General features: G+C 57.1%; 1 protein-coding gene and 1 long non-coding RNA gene across 4 annotated transcripts in view; both read left to right on the top strand.

Moving 5' to 3' along the window:
- Window positions 1-9750, top strand: part of LOC121161668 — a 49958-nt gene extending 40208 nt beyond the window's left edge. The window contains exons 4-5 of the long non-coding RNA XR_005884706.1: window positions 5908-6083; window positions 8143-9750. This is a non-coding gene — a long non-coding RNA (uncharacterized LOC121161668). The remainder of the gene's footprint in view (window positions 1-5907; window positions 6084-8142) is intronic.
- A 9020-nt stretch (window positions 9751-18770) lies between these two features.
- Window positions 18771-26020, top strand: ANKRD60 (ankyrin repeat domain 60). Of its 3 annotated transcripts, none has more exons than XM_040988144.1 (4): window positions 18771-18875; window positions 21767-21897; window positions 22928-23093; window positions 24603-26020. In XM_040988144.1, the coding sequence occupies exons 1-4, from the start codon at window positions 18791-18793 to the stop codon at window positions 24959-24961; spliced, it is 741 nt and encodes a 246-aa protein (XP_040844078.1). In that variant the 5' UTR covers window positions 18771-18790; the 3' UTR covers window positions 24962-26020. The 3 variants fall into 3 exon arrangements, with proteins under 3 accessions (XP_040844078.1, XP_040844076.1, XP_040844077.1); XM_040988142.1 differs by lacking the exon at window positions 18771-18875 and adding an exon at window positions 20825-20952; XM_040988143.1 differs by lacking the exon at window positions 18771-18875 and adding an exon at window positions 21396-21682.
- Window positions 26021-27197: the final 1177 nt, after the last annotated feature.

Here is a 27197-nt window from a genome sequence, read left to right as displayed (position 1 = left end):
CCCAGCGAGGCCCCGGCCAGCTCATGTCCTGCTGGCTGTGTCTCTAGGCACGTCCTGGGCATGACTCTGTGCCCCAGGATGACTGCATCCAGAGCCCTTTGGCCTTTGCTGGACCTTGCTGCCCCAATCCTCAGTTTCTCTCCCGGTCAATTGTCGGCAGCTGCCACATTTTTCATGTGGGAAGCTGTTTCCATTCCTTCCTAAAGTCCCTTCCCTGAGTCCTGCCCACCTCACTGCCCGTGCCTCCCCTGGCCTCCCTCATTTACTAGGCAGAGAATGGGAGGGTCTCTTGCCCTGTTGCTAACCAAACGCATTATGCATCAAGATCAATTAGGAGCCAGCAGTCCTGGGCTTTGGTACATTATTGTAGATCTTCTGTTTTCTATGCAGCAGCGGCACCTGGCCCAGTGCTGTGTGGGCGCTGCGCTTCGTAAGGGCTTGTTAGCTGTCCAACTAGAGGGATAATTGCTCTCAAGCCTCCTGCTTGTTCCTACGATTTGTTAAGACAAAAAGAAAGATGAGAATAATGGATGTGCCTGTTGCCACTTTGAGGCAGGTGTGTGCCACAGTTTGGGGTGAGGCTTGTCACACTGTTGGCTGAGAAGCCACCCAGGCGGTTTGGGCAGGTGAACTTGGGCCACTTGTCTCTGCCGACTGGTTTCCTAGTGCACCTTCAAAGGCAGCTGGTGAGGTCCGTGTCGGTGAGTCTGCTGCTTCAGAATGGCAGCTCTGTTTTAGCATCCATCAGTTTGAACTTTCTTGACTAACGAGGTTAAGGTCACCCCAAGCTTCAGGTGGGGTGTTGGTGGGATGGGTGGAGGCCGCTCTGGTTCTCCTCCCATCCCCTCTCTGCTGCTTCTTTCTAGAACTGCTTCTCTCTCTCTCTCTCTCTCTCTCTCTCTCTCTCTCTCTCTCTCTCTCTCTCTCTCTCTCGCCCCAATCCCCTTGGGATGTTCCTTCGTTTCCAGATTAAAATCCAGAGTCTTATTGCCTTTTCAGGTCGCTGCGCAAGGAAATACCGTCATGCCTGCCCACAGGCTCTCATCTCAGTTCTGGACACTGCCCTTGCCCAGCCAGGCATCTTCTCTGGCTTTGTGTTTGGTTCTCGGGGAGAGTGGTCAGAGCCAGGCACCGAAACAGCTGGGCTCAGGAAGTCTTTGTGGGGCTTATTTGATTGGATGTGCTGCCTGAGCAGCTCGGATTTAACCTCAGAAGGTATACTCTCTGAATTGATTTAAAACTTAAGCCTAGAAGCTCATTTGATTTTGCGTGCAAGCATGTCAACTCAGTTCTAGCCAAAGCCTGATTCTGAAAGGGCTGTTGTTCTGAAAGCACGGTGTTACCTTTTGCTGAATGGACCTGAACAGAGGCCAGTAAGAAGCCTCGTTCTCCTGCAGCTGGACACTGCCCGGATCCTGTCAGGTTCCCCCATGGAGAAGCAGTGTAGGCTGTTTTGCGTTTCAAAGGATACTTTTTTAAAAATATATATATAATCATGACTTCTGGACAGACATAAAATAAGCATATGTTGAAACCATTCTTGAGTGAATTTATGAGTGAAGGCAAACTGAGCGATTACAGCTGGTTGATGAGGGACTCGGCGTTCCACACCCACCAGGTCAAGGTGTGGGAGCACAGGTGAGGACAGTGTGTGCGTCTGGGGAACACCTGCACTGCTCTTGTTAACTGTCTTCGGGAACCACAGAGCTGTAGGGTATGCCAGCCGAAGACCATGGTGGCTGCCAGGGGGGTGCCAGCTGCGGCCTGTAAAAGGTGTCGACTCGTCCTGAGCAATTTATGTCCTAATTTTCAGCCAAATGCTTTTAGGGAGCTTTCATTATTGTTTTGATAAATTTAACCAAGCCATACTACCACTAACATGACCCTAACCTTAACCTACGGCTAACCCTAACCCCAGCCCTAACGTAACCCTAAATAAACCTAATGCTGGTCCTCACCTAGCCCAACTCGTAGCCTAACCATATCCCTAGAACTGAGAGGTAAAGCCCTGTTCTCTTCCGCCCTTCATACTTTAGGTTTGCCCCAAGGGACTGCTTAACCCCTATTCCTGTTGTCCTTTCTCTGGCAGTCAGCGCAGGACACCTCTCTCACCTGGAGAGAGCCACTGCTGGATCCCCGCTCAGCATTCGGCGGGTGCAAATGATGGCCACGTCCTCCAACACGTGCCGGAAGTCCACTGCTCTTGGTCAGACCTGTCATCGATCCCACCCGGGGGTGAGGGTGGCAGCACTGCTGGCAACCCTGGGGTCCTTCCATGTCACCCGCTCATCCAGCTGCTTCTAACTCCTGGGTCCTCTCCTTGCTTACACACCTGGGGCTGTGTATTTTGTTCTGTCAGTTACTGGAAGCATTTAAACCTTAAAGGTCCAAACGAGGGCAGCTGCAATCTCAAATGATGTAGTAAGACTAGCAGGAAGCAGCAAGTGGGTGTCATGGAAACCAGAACTGGGGAGGGAAAGCCATAACTGAATTGTTCATTCCTAATCGTGATGCTCCTGTCGTGATTGGTAAGTTTCATTCAAATACTTTATAAAAGCTGATATTATTCCAGCTGGAGAATGAGAAGTATACGTAGTAGGACAAATCTCTCCCTTATTTCCCATTGAAAATCGAGTTTATTTTGAATGGAGAGAGATTTGCATACACACGTTGTCCTGCGCAGTGGCTCATCTGGTGACTGGGCGGTTGTTGTAGCTTGAGCTCAGGGCTGCCCCCGACCACAGGCTGCAGCTGTGTGGTTGTATTGTTCTCTGTCTTCCGGTCTGTCATCCCCTTTGTGTCCACCTTTGGGAACCTTTCCAGCACTGGTTTTCACATTGAAGAGGACGGGTCCACAAGCACCCAGTTCCTTAGCCAGGCTTTGGGTGCTGGCAGTGGTGGGGGCTGCTCCTGGGCCAGGTCTGCCCCATCAGGGTCATTGCCAGCACCTGCTACACCTCAGGCATCCACCTGAAACCCCAGCAATTATCTTGCTTGAGTTTGAGTAACAGTGGCCTTCCGGGCAAGGTGGAATATTAGAGCTTTAATTATGTGAAGAAGCAAAAAGTAATTGCAATAATGATTTTGAAACATGGCTACTGGGTTATAAATAATGAAGCTATGGTGTCTCCTAAATTTAGATAAAATATTCATTGAGAGCAGTGATTAAATAACCTATAAAGAAAAATTTTCTCTTTCTGATTAGTGAAGTTCTTTAGGAAATGTACTCGGGGGACATGGGAAGCCCCGCCTGTATGCTTTCGTGATTGCATCCTGTGCCCACATGGGTGGCGTCCTGACCACTACTGGTTGGTTGCAGTGAGGTCGTTCATGCTGGCTCTCACCCTCCTCCTGCCCATGATGGGGGGAGGTGGCCTTACACCCCTGGTCATTGTTGCCTGGACATGGGGAGGAGAGTGAGCGGTGTGCCCCTCTTCACCTGGGGGCACCCTCTCCTCCATCAGAATGTACTGGCTCCTGCCCCAGGCACCATGTTTTCTTCTGCAGACTTTTAAAGTAGTGAACAAATAGCCAGCCCTTTGGAATGCTCAGGTCTTTGTTTCCCAGTGCCTGTCCCCTGGTGCAGGCACTGCGGAGGATGGACTGGTTGGGAAGGGCCCCCCAGAGCCAGGGCCCGTCACAAGCGGGGCACTCTGGGAGGCCAACAGCTGGACTTCTGTGTGCTACCAGCAATTCCCTTCATCCTTCTGCGGGGTGTGAGTGTAGATGGGCATTTGTCCACTTGTGAGGCACCAGCTGTTGAGATTGTGGGTTTTTCTGTGTTATTTCCGATCTGTTACCTGGTACAGATGGCCTGGTAGAAGCCACAATGGAAGGCTGTGCCTCGGCTGGCACTGAGCTGGCAGGGCTTTCACTGGGCACTAGCACCTGCTCGAATGTGCCCGGTACTAATGACTGGTGCCATTTCAGCACAGCGAGCGTGTCAGAGGTGGCTAGGCCCAGGCCCTGATCGAGGGTCTGTCAACCCACATGCATGCCTCTGTGCTCAGCCCTGTGGGTAGGCAGGCAGTCCCTGGGCATGGTGGAGGCAGAGGCTGGTCAGCCAGGGCTCTGGGCACCGCCACGTTACTTTCCATGCACAACACCCATTCTAGCTGGGACAGCCGAGGAGGTGCTGCCTCTGAAGTGTTAGTAATCAAGCCCTTGGCCAAACTTTGAGGTCTTTGTCTTTGTACAGCAAGGAAAGTATAAGTTCTTCTTCGGGGTATTTTTCATTGAATGCCCAGTGCTCCTGCTGAGCGAGTGATCTGGGAGGCCGACCTTGCAGTCTGGATCTGTCTGTAGTCAGTGCCAGGTTTGTATTCTTGCTCGAGTTGGAGATTGAAAGGCAGCAACACTCGCTCCTGTTGCTGGGCAGAGATCGGTGAAGCTTTCGGGAAGGGCAATGTGAAAATCCAGTTAGCCCGTCATTGCTCCTGGTCCTTAAATTTATGAAGGAAATTAAATCAGCGTTTGCTGAAGGAATGAGCACACGTAACGTATCACTTCTAATGCTGCAGACAAGGGCCTGTTTTCGGGAAATGCATTACTAAAGCTGCCTGCATCCCCGGTGCCAGGGCAGTGATGACTGGCCCAGTGGCCTCCGGGGAGTGCTGCTGGAGGGGGTTATGAGGTGGCCGCCACCCAGGGCGTGGGGGCTGTGGAACCAGGGCAGGACAGGGCAGATCGCCAGTGGTTCCTGGGGACAGAAGAACTATCTGGGGAAAGCAGGTGACACTGGACCCTGGGAATGCCCCACCCAGAGAGCTGAGGGCTGAATCTCAGGGTCCTGGGCGCCCCTCCATGCGCTCGTGTGTACTGGTCTGTGCATACACAGACTTGGTTTCTTTGTGACCCAAGAGTCGGAAACAAGGGTGGGTTTATTGGTGGACCGGCCCTTGCATCCCTTGCATGAGGCACTAGGGAGGCAGCACTCCTAGAGCCCAGTGGGGAGCCATGCCTGAGCGCCAAACGTGTCACTGAACGTGGGGGTCTGATGACCTTAGCCAGGAAATAGGAAGAGGGGTGTGTGTGTATGCACGTGTTGGGATGTCAGGGGCACACAACACCCAGTTTATTTTCGTAGAAAATATGAGAAGCATTTAATGTTGAGTGTTAAGAAGGTCTCAAATAGTGTGCTGTGGAGCCCAGCAGGGTGGCCCAGTGGCTAAATCCTCACCTTGTATGCTCTGGGATCCCATATGGGTACCAGTTCTTGTGCTGACTGCTCCACTTCCTGTCCAGCTCTCTGCCTTGGGAGGGCAGTGGAGAATGGTACAAGGCCTTGGGACCCTGCACTCATGGGAGACCCAGAGGAAGCTCCGGGCTCCTGGTTCTGAATCAGCTGCTTGGGGAGGGAACCAGCAGATGAATCTTTCTGTCTTTCCCTCTCTGTAAATCTGCCTTTCCGATAAAAATAAACGGATCTTAAAAAAAAAAAAAGTACACACAGGCACAATAGTCGTGCTGTGGACGGAAAGAAAGGGTGTGCCGGCAGCTTGATGCTCAGGTGAGGATATTGATTTCCTCGTGCAAGGCTGTGTGTGCTTTATAAGTGGGAGAGCAACACGCCCCTCCCCGAGTCACTGCTCCTTCCAGACGCGGGCATTCTGCAGCTCCCTGAGGGCAGCTGGACTTTTCCTGATGGAGGTCTGTGGGTCCCCAGGAGCAGCTCCAGGAGTGGTCCGCGTCCAGCTGCAGTGCTTCCCGGGACTGGCCGTCGCTCCCGCTGCAGGCTGGGAGCTGCTGCTCCCACTCCAGCCTGGGGACGGCTGTACAGAGTGTGTATGCACTCGTGCTTGGGCAGGCACCTAGAGAACACTGTCAGATTGAAGACCTCTCTTTAAAAAAAAAAAACACACAAGCCAAGTAAAGCGATTAAAATTCTTGAAACTTCTCTCCTTGCAGCTCAAGGCCAGGTATTATCAGCTGCACCAAGAGCCACACGCTTGACTAGGTGCGTGAACCCGCAAGCACGCCGACAGATGGCTAAATGAAGTGTCCGTCGCAGATGCAGCCTGGCCTCTGAAAATGAGACCGCTCTGTCAGCCGCATCATCCGTGGCCAGGATATTACAAAGCATGGTGAGTGCTGGTCCTGTCCCTCTGTCACCAACATGGGACAGAAATCACAGCACTCAGCTTTCTTTTATTAATATATCCCAGCAGAGATGATAAATGGCGAATTTCATTTTATTCTTAAGGTCATGTTTTGGATAACGAGACAACCAATCGATCAGGTGATTGATAACCCTGATTCTCTTCCACAAAAACAGGGTGGGGATCAAAAGGTACCTTCTCGAAGATGACAGGAGATAATGCTTGTGGGGCAGCTCACCATGGGGAAGCTCTGTGTCACTTTGTGCAGGCATTTGCATCCCGAGCCAGAGCAGAGGGGGGCCCCTGGGGTCCCCGTGTGAAGCCCCCGTTGCCCTGGTGCAGGAACAACATTGGCAGGTGACCCCAGCAGTGGCCCTTCCCTCTGTATTCTGAGGCTGGCCCTTGTGAGGTCCTGAGACCCAAGTGGCAGTCTCTGAGTGCACTCCGGCCGTGGGATGCACTCGTGCCTTCCTGACCCCTACCTGGCTCCCACTCGGAGCACGTGGAGCTGGGCCCTTTCTCAGACAGGGCAGGAGGAGAGGATGACAGTCATGGTGGGCCTGTGCTTGTTTGTGTCACCGGAACTGCTCCTGACTCAAGGTGGAGGGCCAGCTGTTTCTCCCCAAGCAGGGGCAACGTTATGATGTAGTTTCAGATTACCGATCATCTCCCTGGGCTGCCAGTGCTGACAGTCCAAACACCTGCACATAGTGTGTCAACAGCAGAGGACTGGGAGAGGCTGCCTTTGGGCAGGGCAGAGTGAGGCCACAGCCTCTTCTGCTAGCCTGTGTCTGCACCAGAGAATGCTCCCTGCGTCATCTGGAGTGTGAGTAGGCAGCTGTGGCCACACTTGCCTTATGGGACTGGGAAATATTTGGGCTGCTTGAGCAGAAGTCGGGGAGAAAGGCCAGGTCTCAGGAGGTGGTAATCACGACTGGGCGTGATCGAGCTTTGCCCTGGGCGTGGCATGTCAGGGCTCTCATGTCCAGCTTGGCCCCAGGTTCCACTGGGATCTTTGAATTTGCTTCCAGTTGGAGAAGGAAGATGAAACAAAACACTCAGAAAGCATGGACAGGGGTGCCAGGAAGAAGTGTCCTGGGGTGGGGGCGTCAAGGCTGGCGAGCCTGGCCCAAGGTGTACGTTCCATCCCCTTCTCTGCCTCTGCGACTGGTGGCAGCATGTGGCGGCCATGGCAAGAGGGGCCTGTGTTGCCCTACACGTTTCAGGAACAGAATGAGACCTCTGCCATCAGCACTGCACCCTGTCCCCCCAGCCGCCCCCGCCGCTGCCCACGCTTGTGTCTCGTGTTCATGGCCACAGCATGGTGGGCTGGGTGCAAGATGTGAGCGCTCCCTCATGGTGGGATTGGGGGCGCCTTCTGGGGCTGCTCTGCTGGGGCTCCTGGCGTGGGTGCCGCTCCGAACCTAAGCAGACATCATCGTGCTGAGTGGATGACAATGGCTTCAGCAGCCCAGCTTATTAGTGTATGTGAATCTGTTGGCGAGGAGAAGCTGAGGGCTTGAGGCACCATACCAAAAATATTTGTTTCATCATGTCCTCTGTTCAAATAAACAGTACAATTTGGTGAAAACCTTGGGAACAGAAGGTTCTGGTTGCACGCCTCGGGGCAGGCAGGACATCTATGGGTGTATTCATCGACTTTCCCGGATCATACATTGAGCTTATTTGTCAGAGTCCATTAAGCTGGCAGACAGGATGACATTTCCCGTGCATGTTGGAAACGCATGCTGGGCTCGGGGGAAGGTCAGGTCCATCCCAGCTGATGTTCATCAACAATCAGAGACCGATATGTCACCACTGAATGTTCTCATTTTAATTGTTAACCTAATGTAACGCTTCATCAGCAAACATTAGGGATGTTGGTTCCCGCAAACAACAGGACGGCTGTTGGAACTCCTCATCTCTGTGTCACAGCCGAGCCTGCAGGGAGCGTGGCTCGAGGGCCTTGTGGGCCAGTGGTCTGGGAGGCTCCAGGGGTCCGGAGCAGCAGTGGCAGGCTCACCTCTGCCTGTGTCTGTTGCAGGAGCTGGACTCCACGGAGCCTGTTTCTGCCCCGGATATCTGCGCCGGGTGCACTGCTGTCACGGTGACGGCCAAGGCCGACTTTGACATTCACAGAGAGGCCATGGCCTGGGGGAAGCTGTGGGCTGGACTCTAAAGTGGTATTTAAAGTCTTCTGAACAATCTGGAATAATAGCTTAATAAAGGAGAAAGAAGGTAAGAAAAGAAATCTGACATCCATACTATTTTTTAATTCTTTGAAAGATAAAGAAACAGAAGTCACAAGGACGAGGAGGAGGGGGTAGCGAGGCAATCAGCCCCCATGCGCTGCTGTCCACTCACGCGCTCGCAAGGCCAGCCGCCCCAGAGAGCCAGCATGTGCTGCATGCCAGCGTGTGTGCTAGCCGGAAGCTAAAACTGGGACTCGAACCCACATGCTGCAGTGTGGCGTGCCAGCATCGTAACTGCGGGGCCGACTGCCAGCCTGACACTGGCGCTCCGCGTCGGCTGAGACGAGTCATTTTGCTTTTGCCGTGGAAGACGTCTCTGACGGCTGCTTTTACCGAGCGGGCTCTGATCTCCATGCTCTCTTGTGCATCGGCTTCTGTGCCTTGCAGTTTCCTGAAACGAATCAATCATGGTGGCGCACTGCTCTCACACGGGACGAGACTGGCTGCAGGGAGACCCCAGCAGGAGACCCCGAGCCGGGCTCGCAGGGCAGTTGTGGGAAAAGCACATTAGCTCCCCTCCCCAGGGTGGGCGTGTCTCGCTGGGCAGACCCTTGTTTCTAGACTGTTCCCCAGCGACAGCCAGGCTGCACTGAGCCGTGGAAGCCTCTCTGGATTGAAAAGCCAGGTCCCGCTGCCCTCGGTGCTGCCTTTGTTCTTTTCTCCATACGTTGCACACAAGGCTGCTTGTTCATGAATATTCTCATTTCTCTGACCTTCTCTCCCGTCTCCCAGGATATGATACCCCAGCCTCTGCCGGGTCAGGATGCGTCCTCGGCCAGCTGGAGCCCACACTGTGGATGGCGACACGGTTAAGCACTGCACCGCAGCCTCCCCGGGGGCGACACTGACACGGGCCAGCACTGCGGGTGCTGGGTGCTGTCCGAGAGCCACGTGCACAATGCCAGCTTGCGGCGTGCAGGTAAGCAGAGCCTCTGCAGGGGCACGCACAGACACACGGAGGGCCTCTCGGCAGAAACAAAAGGAGGGCTGCAGCCGAGCCGGCCAGAATCTCATGCGAATGCAAATTGGCATCTTTTGGTCGCTGCTGAAATAAAGGTGTAAGTGGCTCCAGGAATGCTGAGAATCTGGCTCATTCTGCCTGCTCACCCCCAGTCTGGCCTGTCCGTGAGCTGGCCGGGATTCTTGGGGACCAGTTAACGCAGCTAACCTGATGCTCATCTTCTGTGGGTTTTTATAGGGTCTGCATGGAGTGCTTAAACACCTTTGTGAGTCCCTGAGGGTAGGCGGAAGGGTTAAACATCCACCAGCCCCCCTCTCCTAGGCAACTGGGAGGTGTGTGTGGTGTCAGTGGGAGGCGTGGGGCAGGCTCACAGCAGATGGCAGCCCTGCTGCTGGTGACCTGCCTGATGATGAAATCCTTCTAGGCCTTTCTTCAGCTCTGTGCCTGTGCAGGCTGGTGGACCTACCGTGTCACCTGGGCCGGGGCCTGACTTGACCAGCCACCGCCAAGGGCTGGGCCTGGGCTCAAATGCAGCCTCAGTCCTACAGGGAGGGCTTTCTCTGCAGGACTGAGGAGTCATGACCTGGAGAAGCCAGCTCCCGCAATCCCCTGCGGGGCCTGGAGCAGCTTGCCTGCTGAGCCAGGCTCCCTCCTGCACCCAACAGCAGGCTCGGCTCTGAGACGCAGGGGTGCACTCCTGGGCTCCTGCACACGGTCATGGTCACTCACATGCACTCCATCCTACAGTCATGCAGCACACAGGAGGGCTGAGGTGGGAGGCTGAAAGACAAGGCCCCTGGGGGACACTGTGAAGCAGGCGCTGACCAGGGCTAGCAGGAGTGTTCACCTGGTAGGACCAGCTACAACTCATGCGTGCGGTGGGGCACAAAACCTGCAGGATGGGACAGGGAGGTGACGGGGCCACTTCGAGACTGCATGCTTTTATTTCTGTCTCTCCCTAAAACAGTTGGTTCCATGAAGCCAAGAGGAGAGAATATCTTCAAGCATTCCTAGTGGGAGAACACGGCAGGCTGGAGGCTTTGCTGGAGCTCGCCGAGTAAATAACGCCCTACCGGGGGATATGAGAAGGCAAATTAGATGGAATAATTCTTAATTTTCCTGCCTTGTAATTGATTTCTAAGCTGGCAGTACCAGTGTTCTTTTGGATAAAGAGATTATGTTTTTATTAAGGTATAAACTGAACTCCAGGGCTTACATTGCGAAGGCATGGTCCCCGGGGAGCCATCATTCGCGGATGGAGACAGGGCTCACGTCACGCTGAAACGAGACCGCACTGCCGCTCTCGAAGGCAGCTGATGTGAACCACATACCTGATGAATCACCGCCTCTCCACTTCTCCCTGTTAATCCGAGCGAGTTTTTGTTGAAGCGTTCTGGAACATTCTGAGAATGGCTTCTCAGTAAGGGTACATCGTGCTTTTACGTAGTCAAAACTCTTGGAAAAATGAGGCCACTGCCAAGGGCATAGAGGGGGGCTCAGGAGCGCCGCTGACCCCGTACTAGTGTGTCCCATGGCCCGCGTGGCTGTGTCTGCCGGCCTAAGGCAGGACCTCGTTCCCACTTAGCTCAGATTTGCCTTCCTGCTCAGTGTCCGCTTGTCTTACTCACAGCCAGAGTTCTGCGGAGAGCTTCCCGGGGCCGGAGCTCCGGGGGAGAGCCAGGACAGCACGGGGAGCCGCCTGGGGCGGGGGTCAGCCGGCCTGGGTGGGATGCTGACCGGTGCCCGCCGTGCGCCCGGCTCTTGCACGACGGGCTCGCGCCCTCTGGCGGCGCACGGGCCGAGCGGGTGGCCGGGCGGTGGCCGGCGCTACGGGCCATCGCGGGCACCACCGGCCCGGACAGTTGGTGCTGCTCGATTTCCATGTGGTCCCCGGGACTCGGCGCTTCCTCATCCAGCCTCCTCCCAGTCGCTTTTTCATTTCCCGGGCAAAAACAAGGCCGTTTATTTTCACAGCCTAACCGGGAGAGCCAGCAGCCCCGCGCGCGCCTTCGCTCGCGCCTTCCCGGCTTCTCCCCACGCGGGCTGGCCTGGGCGGTCCGCTGCTCCCTCCCCCGCAGCTCCCAGGCAAAGGAAAATAGAGGAACTTCGCAAGGGGTCTTGTGGGACTGCAGAATACACAATTGTTTTCTCCACTCCAGGCGGCTCGGTGGGCTCTGCGGGCTTCCTGCATGGCGCCTCCAGGCGTCCCCTTGCCGGGGCCCCGGCTTGGACACGGAAATACGGAACCCTGTGACCGTATTGTCAATTGCAGGGCAGGATTTTCTTCTTATTGTTAAGGTGCATGTTTCAGTGAAGGAAATTGTGGATAAATAAGTTCGTACGTGAAATGCTTTATTTAAACAACGATGCAGGTCTTTTTTTTTTTCAATTCAAGTCGGATTTTTAGCTTCACTTTTAAGGGAAAAATTATGTAATTAGCAAAAACTCCATTGTAGGAAAATTAACCCTCTTTTCTGTGGATTTAACACCAGCTGAATACTAGACAAAGAATGTTTTTTATTTGAAATATTGATTTTAAGATAATCTGATAACATTAAAATCTTACAAAGATTATATGTCCCAAAAAGTAAAAGGGACGTGTTGTGAAATTCAGAAGCTTAAGCCAAATGCATTTCTCCGCCGCCGTCCGCCTTACTCACGTCCATTTAGGAAATGGCTTTGTATGTGACTCGGGTATGAATGTATTGCTGTATATTTAAACATTTTTTTCTCTGCATTCTAATGATTACGCCCGGCAAAAAATATATATGTATGCAATTCCCCTGTCCTTGTGAATTCCTTTTGCAGGTGGAGGAGTGCGTGAGCAGGGCCGGTGTAGGGAGGCTAGCTGCCCGCAGCCCCGTAGCTCCGCAGCCCTGGAGCCCCGCAGCCCTGCAGCCCCGCAGCCCTGCAGCCCCGCAGCCTGCAGCCCCGCACGCCGGGCTCCAGCGTCCCCCGCAGGCCGGGCTCCAGCGTCCCCTGGTTTCCCAGGAGCTCATCCTGCAGTCCCAGCACCCTGCTGAGCCGTGGGGCGCGGGCGTTGGCTTCCAGGCTGCCGCAGCTGTAGGAAGCTGCCCGGGATCGCAGCCTTTTCATCCTCCGGCAAGTCCCAGTCCCCCAGGCCGAGCCAGGAGTTCGGCCCTTCGCTTCCCAGGGCACACTTGCCCGCCCCCTCGCTAGGGTGTAGGACCTACTGTGTGCCTGGCATACTCTGGCTGGCACCTCACGCTAGCTAGCCTGCCTTGGAGGGAAGGTAGGCCCTGGAGCAGAGGCCACTGACCCCCCAAAAGGCTGAAGTTCATTCCCATGTGCCCTTTGGCTCCCCTGTCTGCTTGTTGTCATGGAAACAAGGCTGCTCTGGCCTGGTGCTTTTCTAGTAAGAGCTGAGCCAGTGTAGCATTTGAAGCCCAGAGAGGTTGATTTACTTGCTCAAGACACACAGCAAGTATCAAACCAAGATTTCCTTTTCCTGCTAAAGTGTTTTTAAAAGCATCTTAACTTCATGATGTACATTTTCAGCCAGATAGAGGGACACAGAGTGTTATTAAGGATGCCCAAGAGTGGGGATTTGCTGCAAACCCCAAGACCCTCCTCTCCGAGAAAACCACTCCATCCAGAGGGCTTGGTGGCGCCCCCTGTTGGGCCTGAGGGACATCATGGGCCTACTCCTGGCCATCCACCTGCAGGGTGCACAGGGAACAGAGCCAGCGTCAAAGTCACACCCAGGCTCCCAGCTGAAGTCTGTGTTCTGAGTTGGAATCACTCGCAGGAGAAGCCTGGATGCAATGTTCTTGTTTTTATGTTTTAATTCTTTACTTGAGGCTTACAGCAATCCATGATAAAGTCCAGTCTTGTTCAAGAAAAGCCGTGGATGTTTCTCCCCACTAATCAAGAAGGCCCCACAAGGCACGGACGTGAGGAGGGCTGCGCATGAAGCCACCTGTGCCTTGGAGACCCGCGAGCGGAGTGTCAGCTGCACAGGCCTAGCCGTTGGCTGGGGCTTCAGTTGGGCTGTCACTTGAGCACAGCCCCTGTCCTCTGGTGAGCCCTTCTTCACCTTCGGTCCCATTGTGTGCAGTCTGGCAGTCCTGGGCCAGATGCCTTAGATAAATGACCTGACATCACACGGGCAAGGAAACAGGCTCAGAGAGGGTGGGCCACTCGCCTGGGGGTGCACAGCCACAAGTGACCAGGCAGTAAAGCCTACATTGTAACTGGTCGTGGCACTTGGAGCCCAGTGCCTCATGGGAAGCTACTCTGCCAGGTTAGCTGCCAGTCAGTGCCTGAGTGTTAAAGCTCCCTGCCACCCACCTGCACGCAAGCACCCTTGCAGACACGGCCTCTTTGGCATTGCAGGAGGCACTGTGGAGGAGGCCAGGAGACCTCGCTCGTGTGGCTGGGGCCTTCTTGTCCTTGCAGGCAATGGCCAGCAAGGAGTGTGTTGGCCAAACGAATTCTCCTGAGCCTGCCAAGGCCACGGTGTGGGTCCTGCCAGCCTCATGCTGAGGCCGCGGTGTGGGTTCCACCAACCTCGTGCTGAGGCAGACGCTGCTGGAGAAGGGTGTGTGGCATGCTTTGCTGGACCGGTGTGTTGGCATGGACTCCATCAGCTATTAAGGGCCGTGACCAGGTTTCCTCCAGGAAAGGGGGAGTTTGACAGCTGATTTCACATGTCGTGCATAAATTCATGCACTAGCTTGTATGTGTGGTGTCTGTGGTGTCCATGAAGTCGCTAAGGAAGTGGCTACAATTCAGGCTTTGTGTTTCATAAACATGTTAGAATGCAGACTAATGTATGACCTTCTGGCAAGAACTCTGGTGGACGAGAACAAAAGGCGGCGAGGTTGCAAAGTTCAGCTTCGGCTCCTGCCCCCTTCTAATCTGTTTCTCATTGTAAACAGTGAGACTGTGTCAGTCGCCACCCTCACGGGTCACTGGGACCCTAATGGGACCCCACACTGAGCTTCGTGTTCTCCCAGGCACATGGAGACCTCGTACTTCTGCTCCAGATGTGTCCTGGCTCCGTCTCCCACTGCCAGCTCCCAACCCCTGGCTGCGTGCTCCTAATACCCTACACATCGCCAGTAATGCAGGGTTTTAGGGGAAAAAACAATGCTAAATTTTATTCTAATTTTTTAAACGTGCGTAATAACCATTGGGAGTCTACCAGAATTTCAGAAATATTCATCGACTAAGGTGGCTTACTGTCTGCAAGGGCTCATTATGTGATGGTTCTTTGAAACATGATTCCTGTTCTGACTCAAAGCGAGATGCGAGTGCATTTGAACACGGTTCTTGGCACACGGGACTACAGTACCTCTTTTCTCCCCATATTTCAGAAGTGCCGGTCACCCTCATCTTGAAGTTGCGGAAGAGACCACACGCGTTCTGCAGTCAGACCTGGACCAAGAGGTTTCCCGGTTTGCCACCCTAGACCCAACGCTGTGACATTATCTCGACCTCAGTGCCTTAGCAGTAACGACTGTTGTGTGATGGTTTGGTTGTCCCGTGCTGGGCACCTGTTGCATGCCTGCCATCACTTGAAGGGCCACTGGACAAGATGCGATTCCTGGACCCTCCATCACATGCCTCAAGTGGCCGACCCTGTTTCCATCAACAATTCTGAAGGACTGAACCCAAAGGCAGCCATAACCGGGGGAAGGGAGCTGTGCCATGCAGCCCCACCCTCTGTGGGCACGCTCATGGATGAGGGGGCTGTGCCATGCAGCCCCATTGAACCCAAAGGGAGCCATAACTGGGCATGCTCATGGATCTACACTGACTGCAGCCCCAGGTGGCACATGGCCAGCCTTCCCCATGCTTGGCTCTGTTCCTGCAATGCGCTATGAGCTGGAAACATTTGCTAGATGTGCATTTTTGCCTCCCTGTAAAATATAGTTTATGGTATTGCATTTTATTTTTAACTGAAATCCTGTACATATGTAAATAACTCCTGACAAGAAGAAAATATATTAATGTAATGTTAGTCTCCTATCAGTGAGCCAAACAAATACATCATTTAAATTTATGTTCTACTTTGGGTCGCTGCAAATATAGCCCGATTTGTTTACTTTTGAAAAATGGGCTGGTTAAAGAAATCTAGTAAAGAATGATTTACGGCAGTCATTCCGATATTGTCCTTTTGTTACAAACTGTGCTCGGAACGTTCCAGCAGCGCCCTGCTCCCTCCCAGAGGCTGCGCCCACGGAGCTGTGGGCTGTGGGCCTCGTGTCTGCGGCCTCAGGACCGTCCGCCAAGCAGGACACCCTGGTTTTTATCATACTTGCCATGAGTGGCGCTGATTGGCAGAATGCAATCAGATGTGTTTCCGACTGGATCACATATGCGGAGCCTGGATTTCAGGCTGTTAAAACTCAGGCTAAGGGCAAAAAATGCGAAGCTTTCAACACATTTTCCCATTAATAATTCAGGGTTCTCTAAGCATTTGATGAAGTTTTGCAGGTACATATATGTCCACCTTGTTCTCTCTGAGTTGTTCTTTCTTTTTTGTTGTAATATTTATTTATTTTGATGGGAAAGGCAGATTTACAAGAGAAGCAGATACAGAAAGATCTTCCATCTGCTGATTCACTCCCCAAGTAGCCACAATGGCCAGAGCTGAGCCAATCTGAAGCTAGGAGCCAGGAGCTTCTTCTGGGTCTCCTACATGGTGCAGGGTCCCAAGACTTTGGGCCATCCTCTGCAGATTTCCCAGGCCACAAGCAGGGATGGGAAGTAGAGCAGCTGGGACGCAAACTGGCGATGGTATGGGATCCTGGTGCTTGCAGGGGAGGCGACTGAGCCATGGCACTGGGCACTTCCTGTTTCCATTTTCATGTTCTCAAGGTAGGCAGGGGAGGGCCTGGACGGGCCACAGCCTCCCAGGGGCTCAGGGCCCGGGACGACCCGCAGCTGGTTCTGCTCCTGGAGAGCCTGCGCCCCGAGAGCCTGCGCCTTGAGCCTTGCCCCTCCAGGCTTGTTCCCCGAAGCTGCCCCCCAGAGCTGCCCCAGAAGCTGTGCCCGAGAGCTGCACCCATAGCTGCACCAGAAGCCTGCCCCCCCCAGGCGTGCCGGAAAGGATTGCCACAACACCAGAGCCTGCCCCCGAGCTGCCCCGAGAGCCTGCCCCGAAAGCCTGCCCCCAGAGCCTGCCCCCCGAGAGCCTGCCCCCCCCCAAGGCCTGCCCTGGAGAGCCTGCCCCCCCCCAGGACCTGCCCCTGGAGAGCCTGCGCCCCTAGAGCCTGTCCCCCGAGAGCCTGCCCCCGAGAGCCTGCCCCCGAGAGCCTGCCCCCCCCAGGCCTGCCCCTGAGAGCCTGCCCCCCCCCCAGGGCCTGCCCCCGGAGAGCCTGCCCCCCCCAGAGCCTGCCCCCCGAGAGCCTGCCCCCCCCAGAGCCTGCCCCCCGAGAGCCTGTGCCCCGAGAGCCTGCGCCCCGAGAGCCTGCGCCCCGAGAGCCTGCCCCCCCCCAAGGGCCTGCCCCTGGAGAGCTTGCCCCCCCCAGAGCCTGCCCCCCGAGAGCCTGCCCCCCGAGAGCCTGTGCCCCGAGAGCCTGCGCCCCGAGAGCCTGCCCCCCCCAGAGCCTGCCCCCCGAGAGCCTGCCCCCCCCCCAAGGGCCTGCCCCTGGAGAGCCTGCCCCCCCCCCCAGGGCCTGCCCCTGGAGAGCCTGCGCCCCTAGAGCCTGCCCCCCGAGAGCCTGCCCCCCCCAGAGCCTGCCCCCCGAGAGCCTGCCCCCCCCCCAAGGGCCTGCCCCTGGAGAGCCTGCCCCCCCCCCCAGGGCCTGCCCCTGGAGAGCCTGCGCCCCTAGAGCCTGCCCCCCGAGAGCCTGCCCCCCCCCCAAGGGCCTGCCCCTGGAGAGCCTGCGCCCCGAGAGCCTGCGCCCCGAGAGCCTGCCCCCCCCAGGGCCTGCCCCTGGAGAGCTTGCCCCCCCCAGAGCCTGCCCCCCGAGAGCCTGCCCCCCGAGAGCCTGCCCCACCAGAGCCTGCCCGCCAAGATGGATGTAGGCCACGGCACAGAGGCAGGCACAGCGCAGCCTGTGTGTTAGGAACAAAAGCCATCCTCTCTTATGTTTAACACTCGCCATGATAAACATGTGGAGGTTTTGCCTTCATAACTATTTAACTGTCCAAAGATTATCATTTTGTGAAAAATCTGTTGATCTATCAGCAAATGGAGTCATTCGGCTATGATCCTCATTTTCTATACTAACTTAATTTTGCATTTAGGGGAGAAAAAAAAAACCCTTTAAGTTCTCATTTAAGCTGTGCTGCGTGGAGCATGCTGGCTGAATCCCAATGCACGTTTGTACCTTTACATAATGCTAGCACCAGGGTTGACCTGGTCCCGTCACCGCGTTGACCCTCTTGTCCCTGGGGGAATGGATGGCGAGGCTCCCCACAGGTGCCCCAGCACAGAACCCATCCTGCCTTGCCCAGGAGCAAGTCGCAGACACCCTACAAACAGACAAAAACAAAACAACAAAGTACAACTGCCCAGCGCCGGTTCTTGGCACCTTTCCCCTCCAACAATCTGAGGGCATTTGGAGTCGGTGCACCCGCCCCTGCAGGTCCGTCTCCCCATTCCCGCGTGGCCAGGGCCGCTGTGCCAGGTGGACCAGGCCTGCTGCGGGGAGGACAGTCCGTTCTTCATGAGCACATCTGATCCCGCCCCCCTTACCCTGTCTCCCCTGCCCCTCTGCGGCTGCTTGGGGCCCTGACAGCTCCGTGGTTGGAGGCACGTGGGGAGGTGGGTAGGCTCCCACAGCCAGGCTCTGGACCACCTGTACCCCACACCCCGCCTCCGGCTTCCCTGCTCTGCTCAGAAACTGGGACGACTTGGGACACGACCCAAAATTCAGCCCTCGGTGGGCGCCCCGTGCTGGGCATTCGGACAGCGCACCCACCCCTTCGCCCGGGGCCCAAGCCCTCTTCCACTGTCCCACGAACCGTCTCCTGCGTCCGCGGGGCAGCCGGCCCCCGGCAGCGCCGCGGGGTGGGGGCGGGAGAGAGGGAGACGGTGAGGGGCGGCCGGAGGGGCCCCCGCAGCGCGCCTGGCGGGGGCGGCCGGGCTTGGGCGTCATAGTCGGGCGGGGGCGCGGGCGCACAGGCCCGGCGGGCCGAGCGGGGGCGGCAATGACGCGCGGCCACCGCATTCGGGCGCCGGATGACGCGCGCCGGCCGCAGGGCCACGGGCGGGCGGTGCGCGGGCGGCGCCGAGGCTGGGGGCGTCCTTCGCCCCCCCCTCAATGCAGGCGCCCGGGCGGCGGGGTGCTGCGGGGGCCCGGACGGGCTCAGTGTGCTCGGGCGGTCCCGGGTGTGCGGCCGGACCGTCGCCGACCTGGGTTCACAGCAGCGGGAGCAGGCGGCTCGTTGGTGACCTCCAAGGCTGGAGCACGTCGCTCGACTGGGCTCCCGAAGCCTTCTCTCTGCGAGTGCGGCTGGAGGAGACGGGGGAGATGTTCCGGGTGACCAATTGCCGTCTGGACATGACCGTGCGCGAGCTCAAGGAAGAGCTGGACCTCATGGCCGGCATCCCCTTTAACCTGCAGCGGCTCCAGTACCTGGACCAAGGTGGCCCCTGCCCCAGCCCCTCTCCTCGGCTCCTGAGCGCCCCACCGGGGACAGGGGTGTTGCCCAGTCCACCTGTACCCTGAAGTGCCCAAGGAAAGCCTGCCTTTGGTGGGGGTGGGGGGGTGTCACAAAGCAAATTCCAATACCTTGAACCCATAGATGAGAGAGCCACTCTGGGGCCATCACATTGGACCCCAACTGTCAAGGTGGTCCTGGTAAGACAGACCTCACCTGGGTCAGGCTGTGTCTGCACTCCCTGTGAGGGTCCTGCTGGTGCCAGGAGCCCTCTCCACCCACCCACCCACCCACCCACCCACTCAGCCTAGACTTGGAAATTCCCATTCTTCACAAGGGACAATACCGGGCCAAGTGTGGGGACACAACAGCCTGCAAGCCTGGAGCAAAGTTCATCTCAGCAGGACTCCAAAACTCAGGTTAAACCTGCCCCTTTCAGGACCCCAAGCATCAGGCAAGCCAAGCCCTAAGTACCAGAACTGGGCTGTGAATACCAAAATCCGTATTCCCTTCAGCCGTGTCCACACAAGGATACCACAACCCTGCACAGTCCCCATTGTCCCCAAGAGCCCCATGGTCTGGCCACGTCCCCGATTTCCTGCAGGATTTAGGCTATGGGGACAGGATCAGAAGTCCTGGGCTCCATTATCTCCCCACCCGGGTGAAATCAAAGCAGAACACTTGGAGAAAACCCAAGTATTTCCAAACCAAAGCCCCAAGCCGTCTGGGCTGCTGCACAGGGGGCATGCAGGGCTCATCGCTGAGACTGCAGGGGGCATGCAGGGACCGGAGTGGCCATGGGCGTGGCTGGTGCCCCAGCGCCCTGTCTCCTGAGCTGGAAAGTAGAGCTGGGCGAGCTCTAGAATTCTGCCTGTCGTTCTGGTAAGACAGAAGTGACTCAGGAAAGTACCACACCAGGGTACAGGCCAAAACAGCCCTCCTCCACCTGCCCCCCCATTAGGGGTGAGCGTTTTTCACATCCTCTGCCCGACTGCCATTGGGGTGAGCGTTTTCTCCTGGTATTCGTGCGGCTGTAACAGCCCTGAGAAGAAGCTCCTGGACCCAAGAAGTCTTCCTTTGGAGCGCAAAGCTTCAGGGACCCAGTCTGTGTCTCGTGCTAGAAGTGAGGCGTTATGGGAGAACTTCGGAAGACTCTCGGAACAAGCAATGAGAACATGACGGCTGTTCCGTGACAGATGTCCAGACCCCTTCTGTTCATTTATTTCCCCCGATGAGCTAGACTGAGCAGTAAATTCAGGGGTGCTAAAGAAGGACTGTGAGAGAAGGGGTGACTATAGCTGATGTCACAGTACCATCCCTCAGCAGTCACTTAGCAACGGCTAAAAGCTTGACCTGCCTGCACTGCTCCGGTGCCCGGCACGGATGGTAAACAGGAGGGCGAGAAGGTGCTGGTAGATGGCTCGGCGTGATTTGGATGCCTGCCCGTAAATCGTGGGCTTGGCGCCTCTCCTGCTCACCTCCCTGAGATCATGGGTGTGCGGGCCTCTGTAGTCACGATCCAAGGGGGCCAGCGAGGTCCCAGAGGAAGGCTGAGCTGGCAGGTCTGGGACTCGATGGAGCCGGAGACGCTTAGCCCAGAGTAGCAGCCGTTTATCACATCTCTGCAGGAGCCAGTCTGAACATGGGCACAGTGCCCCCTGACCAGTCCCGCATGGCTCTTGGTGCTCGCAAACTTGCTAGAAGCCAAGGTGCCTTGTGCAGAGTAATTGCTGCTGGTCCTCCACGTTTGAGCCTAGCGCGGACAGACTTGCGGATTAAGGTTTCCTGTGCTCTGCGATGGAGGAGGGCGGGAGGGACCCAGGCGGTGCCCACCCAGCCAAGAGCGCAGAGTATGCGGTGCTGGGGCGGGGCAGCTCTGCCTGTAAGGCCACGTGGCTGCTTGCTGGCCTTGCCAACCTGTTTATCTGCAGATGAAAGCAACCCTGTGTTGGGGCAGTTAGCCCTGCGGGTTATGAAATGGCAGGTCCCGAGTGAACACAGACCCAGGTCCACAGGCCACAAGCGCAAAGCCAGCATGGGATGACGAAACCGGCCAACACAGGTTGAAGACGGGTACCACCTGGGCAGCGGGCACCCCGTGCCAGGCTCTTGCTTGTGAAGAAAACGTATTTGTCCATCCCGTGTGTTGTCTGTCGTCCCCAAGTTGCGTCACGGGCGGCTGTGCAAGGCAGTGGGAGCGTGTGTGTGTGTGACGGGGAAAGGCCATCATGCCGCACGGCCTCACGTAGTTCTGCATCTGGGGTCCACCCCAGGCAGTCCAGCCCCAGTGGGTACTGACGCTGCGTCACGCGTGGTCACAGCTGCTGCTCCCGGGGTCCTGGGTGTGACTTGTTATCTAGAGGGTGGGAGCCAGGGGTGCTGCTAGGCGGCCTGTGAGGCCCTGGGCAGCCTCCCCACAGGGTGCCCGGTGTGCCAAGCTGCTCCTGCAGGATCCAGTTGTTTTGCTGTGGTCACCTTGGTAGCCGGCTAATGGCAGCATGACAGGTGGTGCCTTGGTGTCCTGAATGAGTTGAGGACCGCACGGTGCTGGAGCTCGGTGACTTCAAGTTTAAGCAGAAATCTATTTGCCGCATATAATAACTTCCCTGGCTCATGTATTTTGTTTTCCGCAATAGAACAAGTCATAATTACAGATGCTTTTTTTTCCCCTGGCTTCTGGTTGAGCCAAGCTAAATTAATTTTCTAAAAAGCATTAGCGACGACAGACTCTTGCAGAATTATCAAAGGAGATTTGTGTTCGAGATGCTCCAATTACCTTTGTGGTGTCCAAGGTCAGATGATCTCTTAGCCAATGCAATACTTTATCTTTAAAAGTCAATGTTTTAAAGGAAAAAAACAATTTGGTTCCCTTGTAGGAGTCTTGATGGATGGCAGCACCCTCGGGTTCCATGACGTCGTCCCCGGCGGGGTGATCTCTCTGTGCATCTGGCACTATGACGGATGGACAGAGCTGGTGCTGGCTGCTGTGGACGGGGACCCCAGTAAGGTACATCTCCACTTCCTGAAGCAGGTTGTATAGTTTCTGGAGCAGGTGGGTGCTGTGGCGGGAGGGAGACAGGACGGAGCACGTCCTGACCCTGAGGGCCGCGGTCAGGACCTGACCATCCCACGTGCTCTGTCACCGCCTGGACGCTACAGGAACTGTCCCGTCCCTGAGCGAAAGGTCCCCCAGCCCCCCAGGGATGGAACTCCAGGTCCTACATGGCACGCTGTGGTGGCGGGGCCCTCGCCAGGCCCTGGGGTGAGCAGGTTCGGGCTGTTACCAGGTCTCATGCTCAGGTCAGCTCAGGGCTCGCTCCGGGGTGAGCACTGGGAATAAGAACTGAGGAAAACCCGGGGAGATGACCCACGTGGGCCTGCAGGTGTCGGTGTGTGTGCTTCCTACGCAAGGAATTCAGACACAGACCAGGCTGGTGGGTGGAGGCTGCTGATACCAGGGGCCCGAGAAGGGGCATGGGGCTGCCACCCCCTGGCACGGGCATCCCGCGGTTGGCCTTCCCTGCTTTTCTCCCAGGCGTTTCCGTATCACCTGTTGTCTGGCTGGGGGCTACCTCTGTTGGTCTGAGGTCTTGAGTCTGAATCTCCCCTTGGCTTGACTCTGGGGTCCGGGCAGACCCAGAGTTTCCTTCAAGCACTGAGAAGCCCCTTTCAGCACGAGGTGATGAGCACTGAGCCCGCCCTTCCTGGGGTCCCCGAGACTGGGAGCCAGCGCACACAGAGGGCAGTGGAAGGCCGCCTGCCCAGGCTCGGCAGAAGGCACCCCATGTGCCGGCGGTCCTGCTTCACGCCGGCTGGCGTCTGCCTCAGCGGTCACGACCGCCTGCCTCCGGACACAATTTCCCCCCCCTAAGAAACATTGCCAGGAGGATGTTCTGCTGACCTGGGGCAAGCCTGTGCTTCCTGAGCAAGTAAGGGGCTGGGGTCATGTCCAAGGCCACACTGGCCTGCCCCGAGCAGGGACACCGGCAGAGCGTTGACAGGTGACAACTGGCACTCCCCATCTCACACCTCCCCAGCTCTCCTGTCTCGGGATCGGCAAGGACTCCTTCTACTGCACGCCGTTCTCACAGCACTTGGAAGGCGCCGCGTGGAAGCAGTGGACGGCTCAGAGGGCGTTTGTGGCGCTGTATGTTACGGCCCACAGGGGTCATGCTGAGGCTGTCCAGTACCTGCTTCATCATGGTAATTCTGGGAGGGAACCCAGGAGGCCCTGGGCCAGACCCCCACAGCCGTGGCCTCTCAGCCCCCAGGCTCTTACAGTGCAGCCCTGTGCCCCGTGGCACTTCTGGACCCCCGACTTGACTCCGGCCAGTGCGGGTGTGTGCCGGACAGGCCAGTCATAGTCCCCTTGGCCACGTGTAAGGTGACCGTTGTGGCCAGGAGGGAGAGTTCAGGACATCAGGCCATAGGTGCAGCCAAGAGCGAGTCCTGGGTGTTTCTCACTGGACTGCCTGCTAGGCGTGTCCTGCCTGCTGTGTCTGAAGCTGGGACACCATGGCCTGGCTCCAGGCTGCACTGCCCAGATACAGCCCACAGCCGCAGGCCCTGGACGAGCCTTGCCAGACCCTGACCTCTGGCAGCTCGGTCTCACAAACACAGCAGCTGCTCGGCGTTCTTGAGGTGGGACAGCATCGCAGGGTGGGGCCAGGGCCGCTGTGGCCACCGCCTCTGCCTCCTCCTTCTCATCTCCCCCTGCCGTGTGCCTGGCCTATCCCCGGAGTGAGATGGAACTCAGCCCGGCCTGGTAACCCTTCACGTTTGTCGAGAGCATTTGCACTATGACAGCGCTGTGATGCATTGGAAGGCACCAGATGAAAAATTATAGTTGCCTTTGCAAAGTTTCGTGTCCTCTGTAGACAGCTTCTGGGAAGAGGTGCCAGGGTGGGCGCCAGCATGCTGAAAGCCGATTCAGACTTCACCCAGTCCAGAAGGGCCAGCTCTGCCGTGTCCGCCCGATCCTGTTGAATTGCCTTGTTTTCTGTGTCATGATATTTGTTACCCAGAACCTGAGTCAATTCAACAAGTCCGTATTGGGCACCTGTCATTAGCCTCTGCAGGGGTGGTGAGGGAGCCAGTCGAAGCAGAGTGGCCTATGAGTCAGGCCACTGGTCATCTGTTATCTCACGACGCCGGGCAACGGCAGCGACAAAAAACAAGCGTGTTTTCTGTGCTCGAGGAGTTTAGGAGGATGTGTTGACAAACCATGACGCACGCTGCCCTCCCGGGGTTGGCGGAGACCATGTCTGGGAGTTCTGAAGACAGGCAGCTGTTTGTGGAGCTCCTCAGGGGGTCTCATGGGGAAGGGGGAGAAAGGAAGCGAGTTACACCTGAGGAAGGATGAGAGTGTGGCTAGCAAAGTGTTTGAGCCGTGCAAAGGGCCTGGGGCAGGGTCTGTGCGTTTGACAGCTGTCACTGGAGCCTGGGTGCAGGGCAAGGACAGCGTATGAGTGAAAAGAGACGGGCAGAGCAGGCTAGAGCAGAGAAGCCCTAAAACGTCTCCGTCTCCCATCGGGGGCAGGACTGGGATTGGGGCAGGGTAGGGGGCACTGGCTGGTGCTGGTGACACACTGCAGTGGAGCCCCTCGAACTCTCCAGGCTCTCTCTCATGAGGCTCCCCACCCCTGTCCTGCCTCCCCTGTCTGTGAAGTCCCAGGCAGGTGGCCTTGCCTGGCCCTCTGTCTTGTCTTACAGGTGCCAGCTGCATCGGCAAAACCCCACTGGGCCGGACGCCGCTGCATGCGGCCGCGGCCATGGGTCGCTTGGAATGCATCAACCTGCTGTTCCAGTCCGGGGCCTCCATCCGGGATAAGGACGCCAAGGGGGAGACCCCCATTTCCATCGCACACCGCCTGAATCGCAAGCAGAGCGCACGCCGCATGTTTCTCCTCCACTGGATGGCCAAGGCAGCCATCCTGAACCGCGAGCTGGCCAGGTGGAAGGCCCCGCTGAGGGGCAGGACTGGAGTCCGGCCGGCCGCCTCCCACCATGACAGCCAGGGCTTCGGGCCCCGGAGCGCGCAGCCGGGCAGGAAAACAGGGCAATTACTGTGAGCGGGAGTCCGAGCGGCCCGCCCGTCCTGTGTGCAGAGGCCTCTGGGGTGTTGATGGCCGGAGAGCTTGTGCCCACTTAGCGATCCATTACTGTGGGCGCAGGCTCCCACGCCGGCCTCGAATTGTGAGCTATTTGTGCTGGGCCGCCAATCACGCTGCCGGGGTGATGGGAGCCAATTACCTCCGTGTCTTCAGGAGTCATCTAATGCACTGTGAGAACGGAAGTGAGAACGCTGGAGGTAATCGCGCTATTGCCAGGGCGCAAAGCAAGCTCGCCTCTGTGTCAGGTCGGTGCAGTGTGGGCCGTGAGCTCATCAGCCTCCCACCCCAGGTCCGAAGGCCCCCAAGGCGAGCAGTGTTCCAGAAGGTTCTGAGGGGATGAGGGGGGATGAGGGGGAGCGGGGCAGATAGGATCTGATGACTCACTGTAGTTGTGCAAAGATGGCGAGTCGACCCGAGACCAGAGGAAGCCGCAGCTTAAGGTTGCAGCGGGCTCGCGGCAGGCAGAACCAGGCTGCTTCTCTTGTGTCGACCCCGGGCCTCCAGGTGGCCCCTCTGGTCACTTGTCACTTCGTGCTGCCGGGACCTGGGTGGCACTGCCTTTCTCCCTGCACAGCCTGTGCCCTGTCTTAGGCCAGCTACGTGGCTGCCACGGGGTGTGGGATAGCTGTGTGGGAGATACAGCTGACTTTTGTGAGAGAACATTCTAGACTTTCTCAGAGCTACAGATGAAGGTTTTGAAGATGCTGGGACCAAGAACACTGACCCGAGACCTGCCCGGGGCCACGATGGCCTGGCCAGGGGGCATGGGGGCCTGGGCCCTCCCAGCTTGTCTTCCCAGAGTCCCGGAGGGCAGCGTTGCTCCGGCCCGCGACACCCGGCAGCCCAGGGACCGCGTCTGGCTCTCGAACTAATTGGCTGTATTTCCTGCTGTCCTAGCGAGAAAGGTCTGAGCTGCTCAGGCGGTTTTGCATCAGGCGACGTGGCTGTGCCAGCCAGGCCATTTGTCTGACAAATCGCCGTCAGGGGAAGAAAAAAACAAAACAAAACTGCTCGGCATCAGCGGTGTCAAAAGCCAGATCTCGTTTCCGGCAAACGTTCGCCCAGTCCACAGGCAGATATTAAATGCCCCCTTACCCAGGAGGTCAGCTCATTTAGCTAATGAGGTGTGCGGAGGGGGGGAAGCCGGGCACCCTTTTAGCTTAACAAGGGGCATGACTCCACAGCTGCCTTTGTTCCTGGGAGGGCCGATGGCTTGGCACCGGTGCCCAAGACCTGGGGTGGGCGGTGGAGCCCGGGGGTGGCTGGTAGTCCTTCTGTCCATATGCCCCCCAGTTAATCAAAGGCTTGGCCGGACGTGGGGCCTGCGCCCAGCTCTGCCTGGTGACATTTTGCTCTGTGTGTCGCAGGGTCTGTGAGCCCTCGCAGGTCCCCGAGGACCCTTGCTCATACACAATGCCATTTGCAAAAGCAAGCTTGCGTAACGCAGGCACGAGGCTCGCCGGGAGCCAGAGGCCCCGGGCTGCTATTGGCCGGGCCGCCACTGCAGTGTCTGTGGATACCGCACAAGAGCCATTTGTAAAAGAAGTTTATTTTACAAGAGAGAAAGAGAGGAGACAGGGGCACACATCTACTTAGGCAGGGTCCCCAGTGCGTGGGGAGGGTGTCCAAAGGATGGGGGCGGGGGCGGGAGGCCCGACTTTGCACTAAATCCAGCTGACACACTGAGCGAGCGTCAGCCCCCTCCCCACAGCCCGCAGCCCCCTCCTGTCAGCAGAAGGCCCCTGTGTGGGCTCAGCCGTCCTCACACCCACGTCCCTGTGAGAGCAGACTGCAGGGCAGCAGCACTGGCTAACGGGTGTTTCCCATGTTGCCTGCCGGGAGTTGAGGCCCGGCTCCACCTCACCTTGGGGCACGTGGTGGCCTCCCAGACATCAGGTCAAGCACCGGCACCTGGGGGCCCAGCCTCAGCTTCCCCATCTGTACCGAGCACTTGGCAGTCCCTGGTGGAGATGCCGGGCCCCAGAGCGGACCCTTGACAAATGGGCTATGCCGGCTGCGATGATTACTCGCGGCATTTAATTTGCTTAAAGCATTTGCTCACCGGGAATCGATACGGCCCAGTTCCCAGACGGCACATCAGGAGTCTCCAGCCAGAGCCGGCAGCCCCTGCGGCGGCCAAGTCACTCCTCGGAAGCCTGCATGGCTTCAGCATGGGGTGTCCTCGGCAGCCCAC

Source organism: Ochotona curzoniae, unplaced genomic scaffold (genome assembly GCF_017591425.1).
Source record: "Ochotona curzoniae isolate NIBS_2020 unplaced genomic scaffold, NIBS_Ocur_1.0 contig_48, whole genome shotgun sequence".
NCBI classification, from domain to species: Eukaryota; Metazoa; Chordata; class Mammalia; order Lagomorpha; family Ochotonidae; genus Ochotona; species Ochotona curzoniae.
Note: the sequence above shows the minus strand (reverse complement) of the source record. Positions and strands in the feature narration are given on the sequence as shown.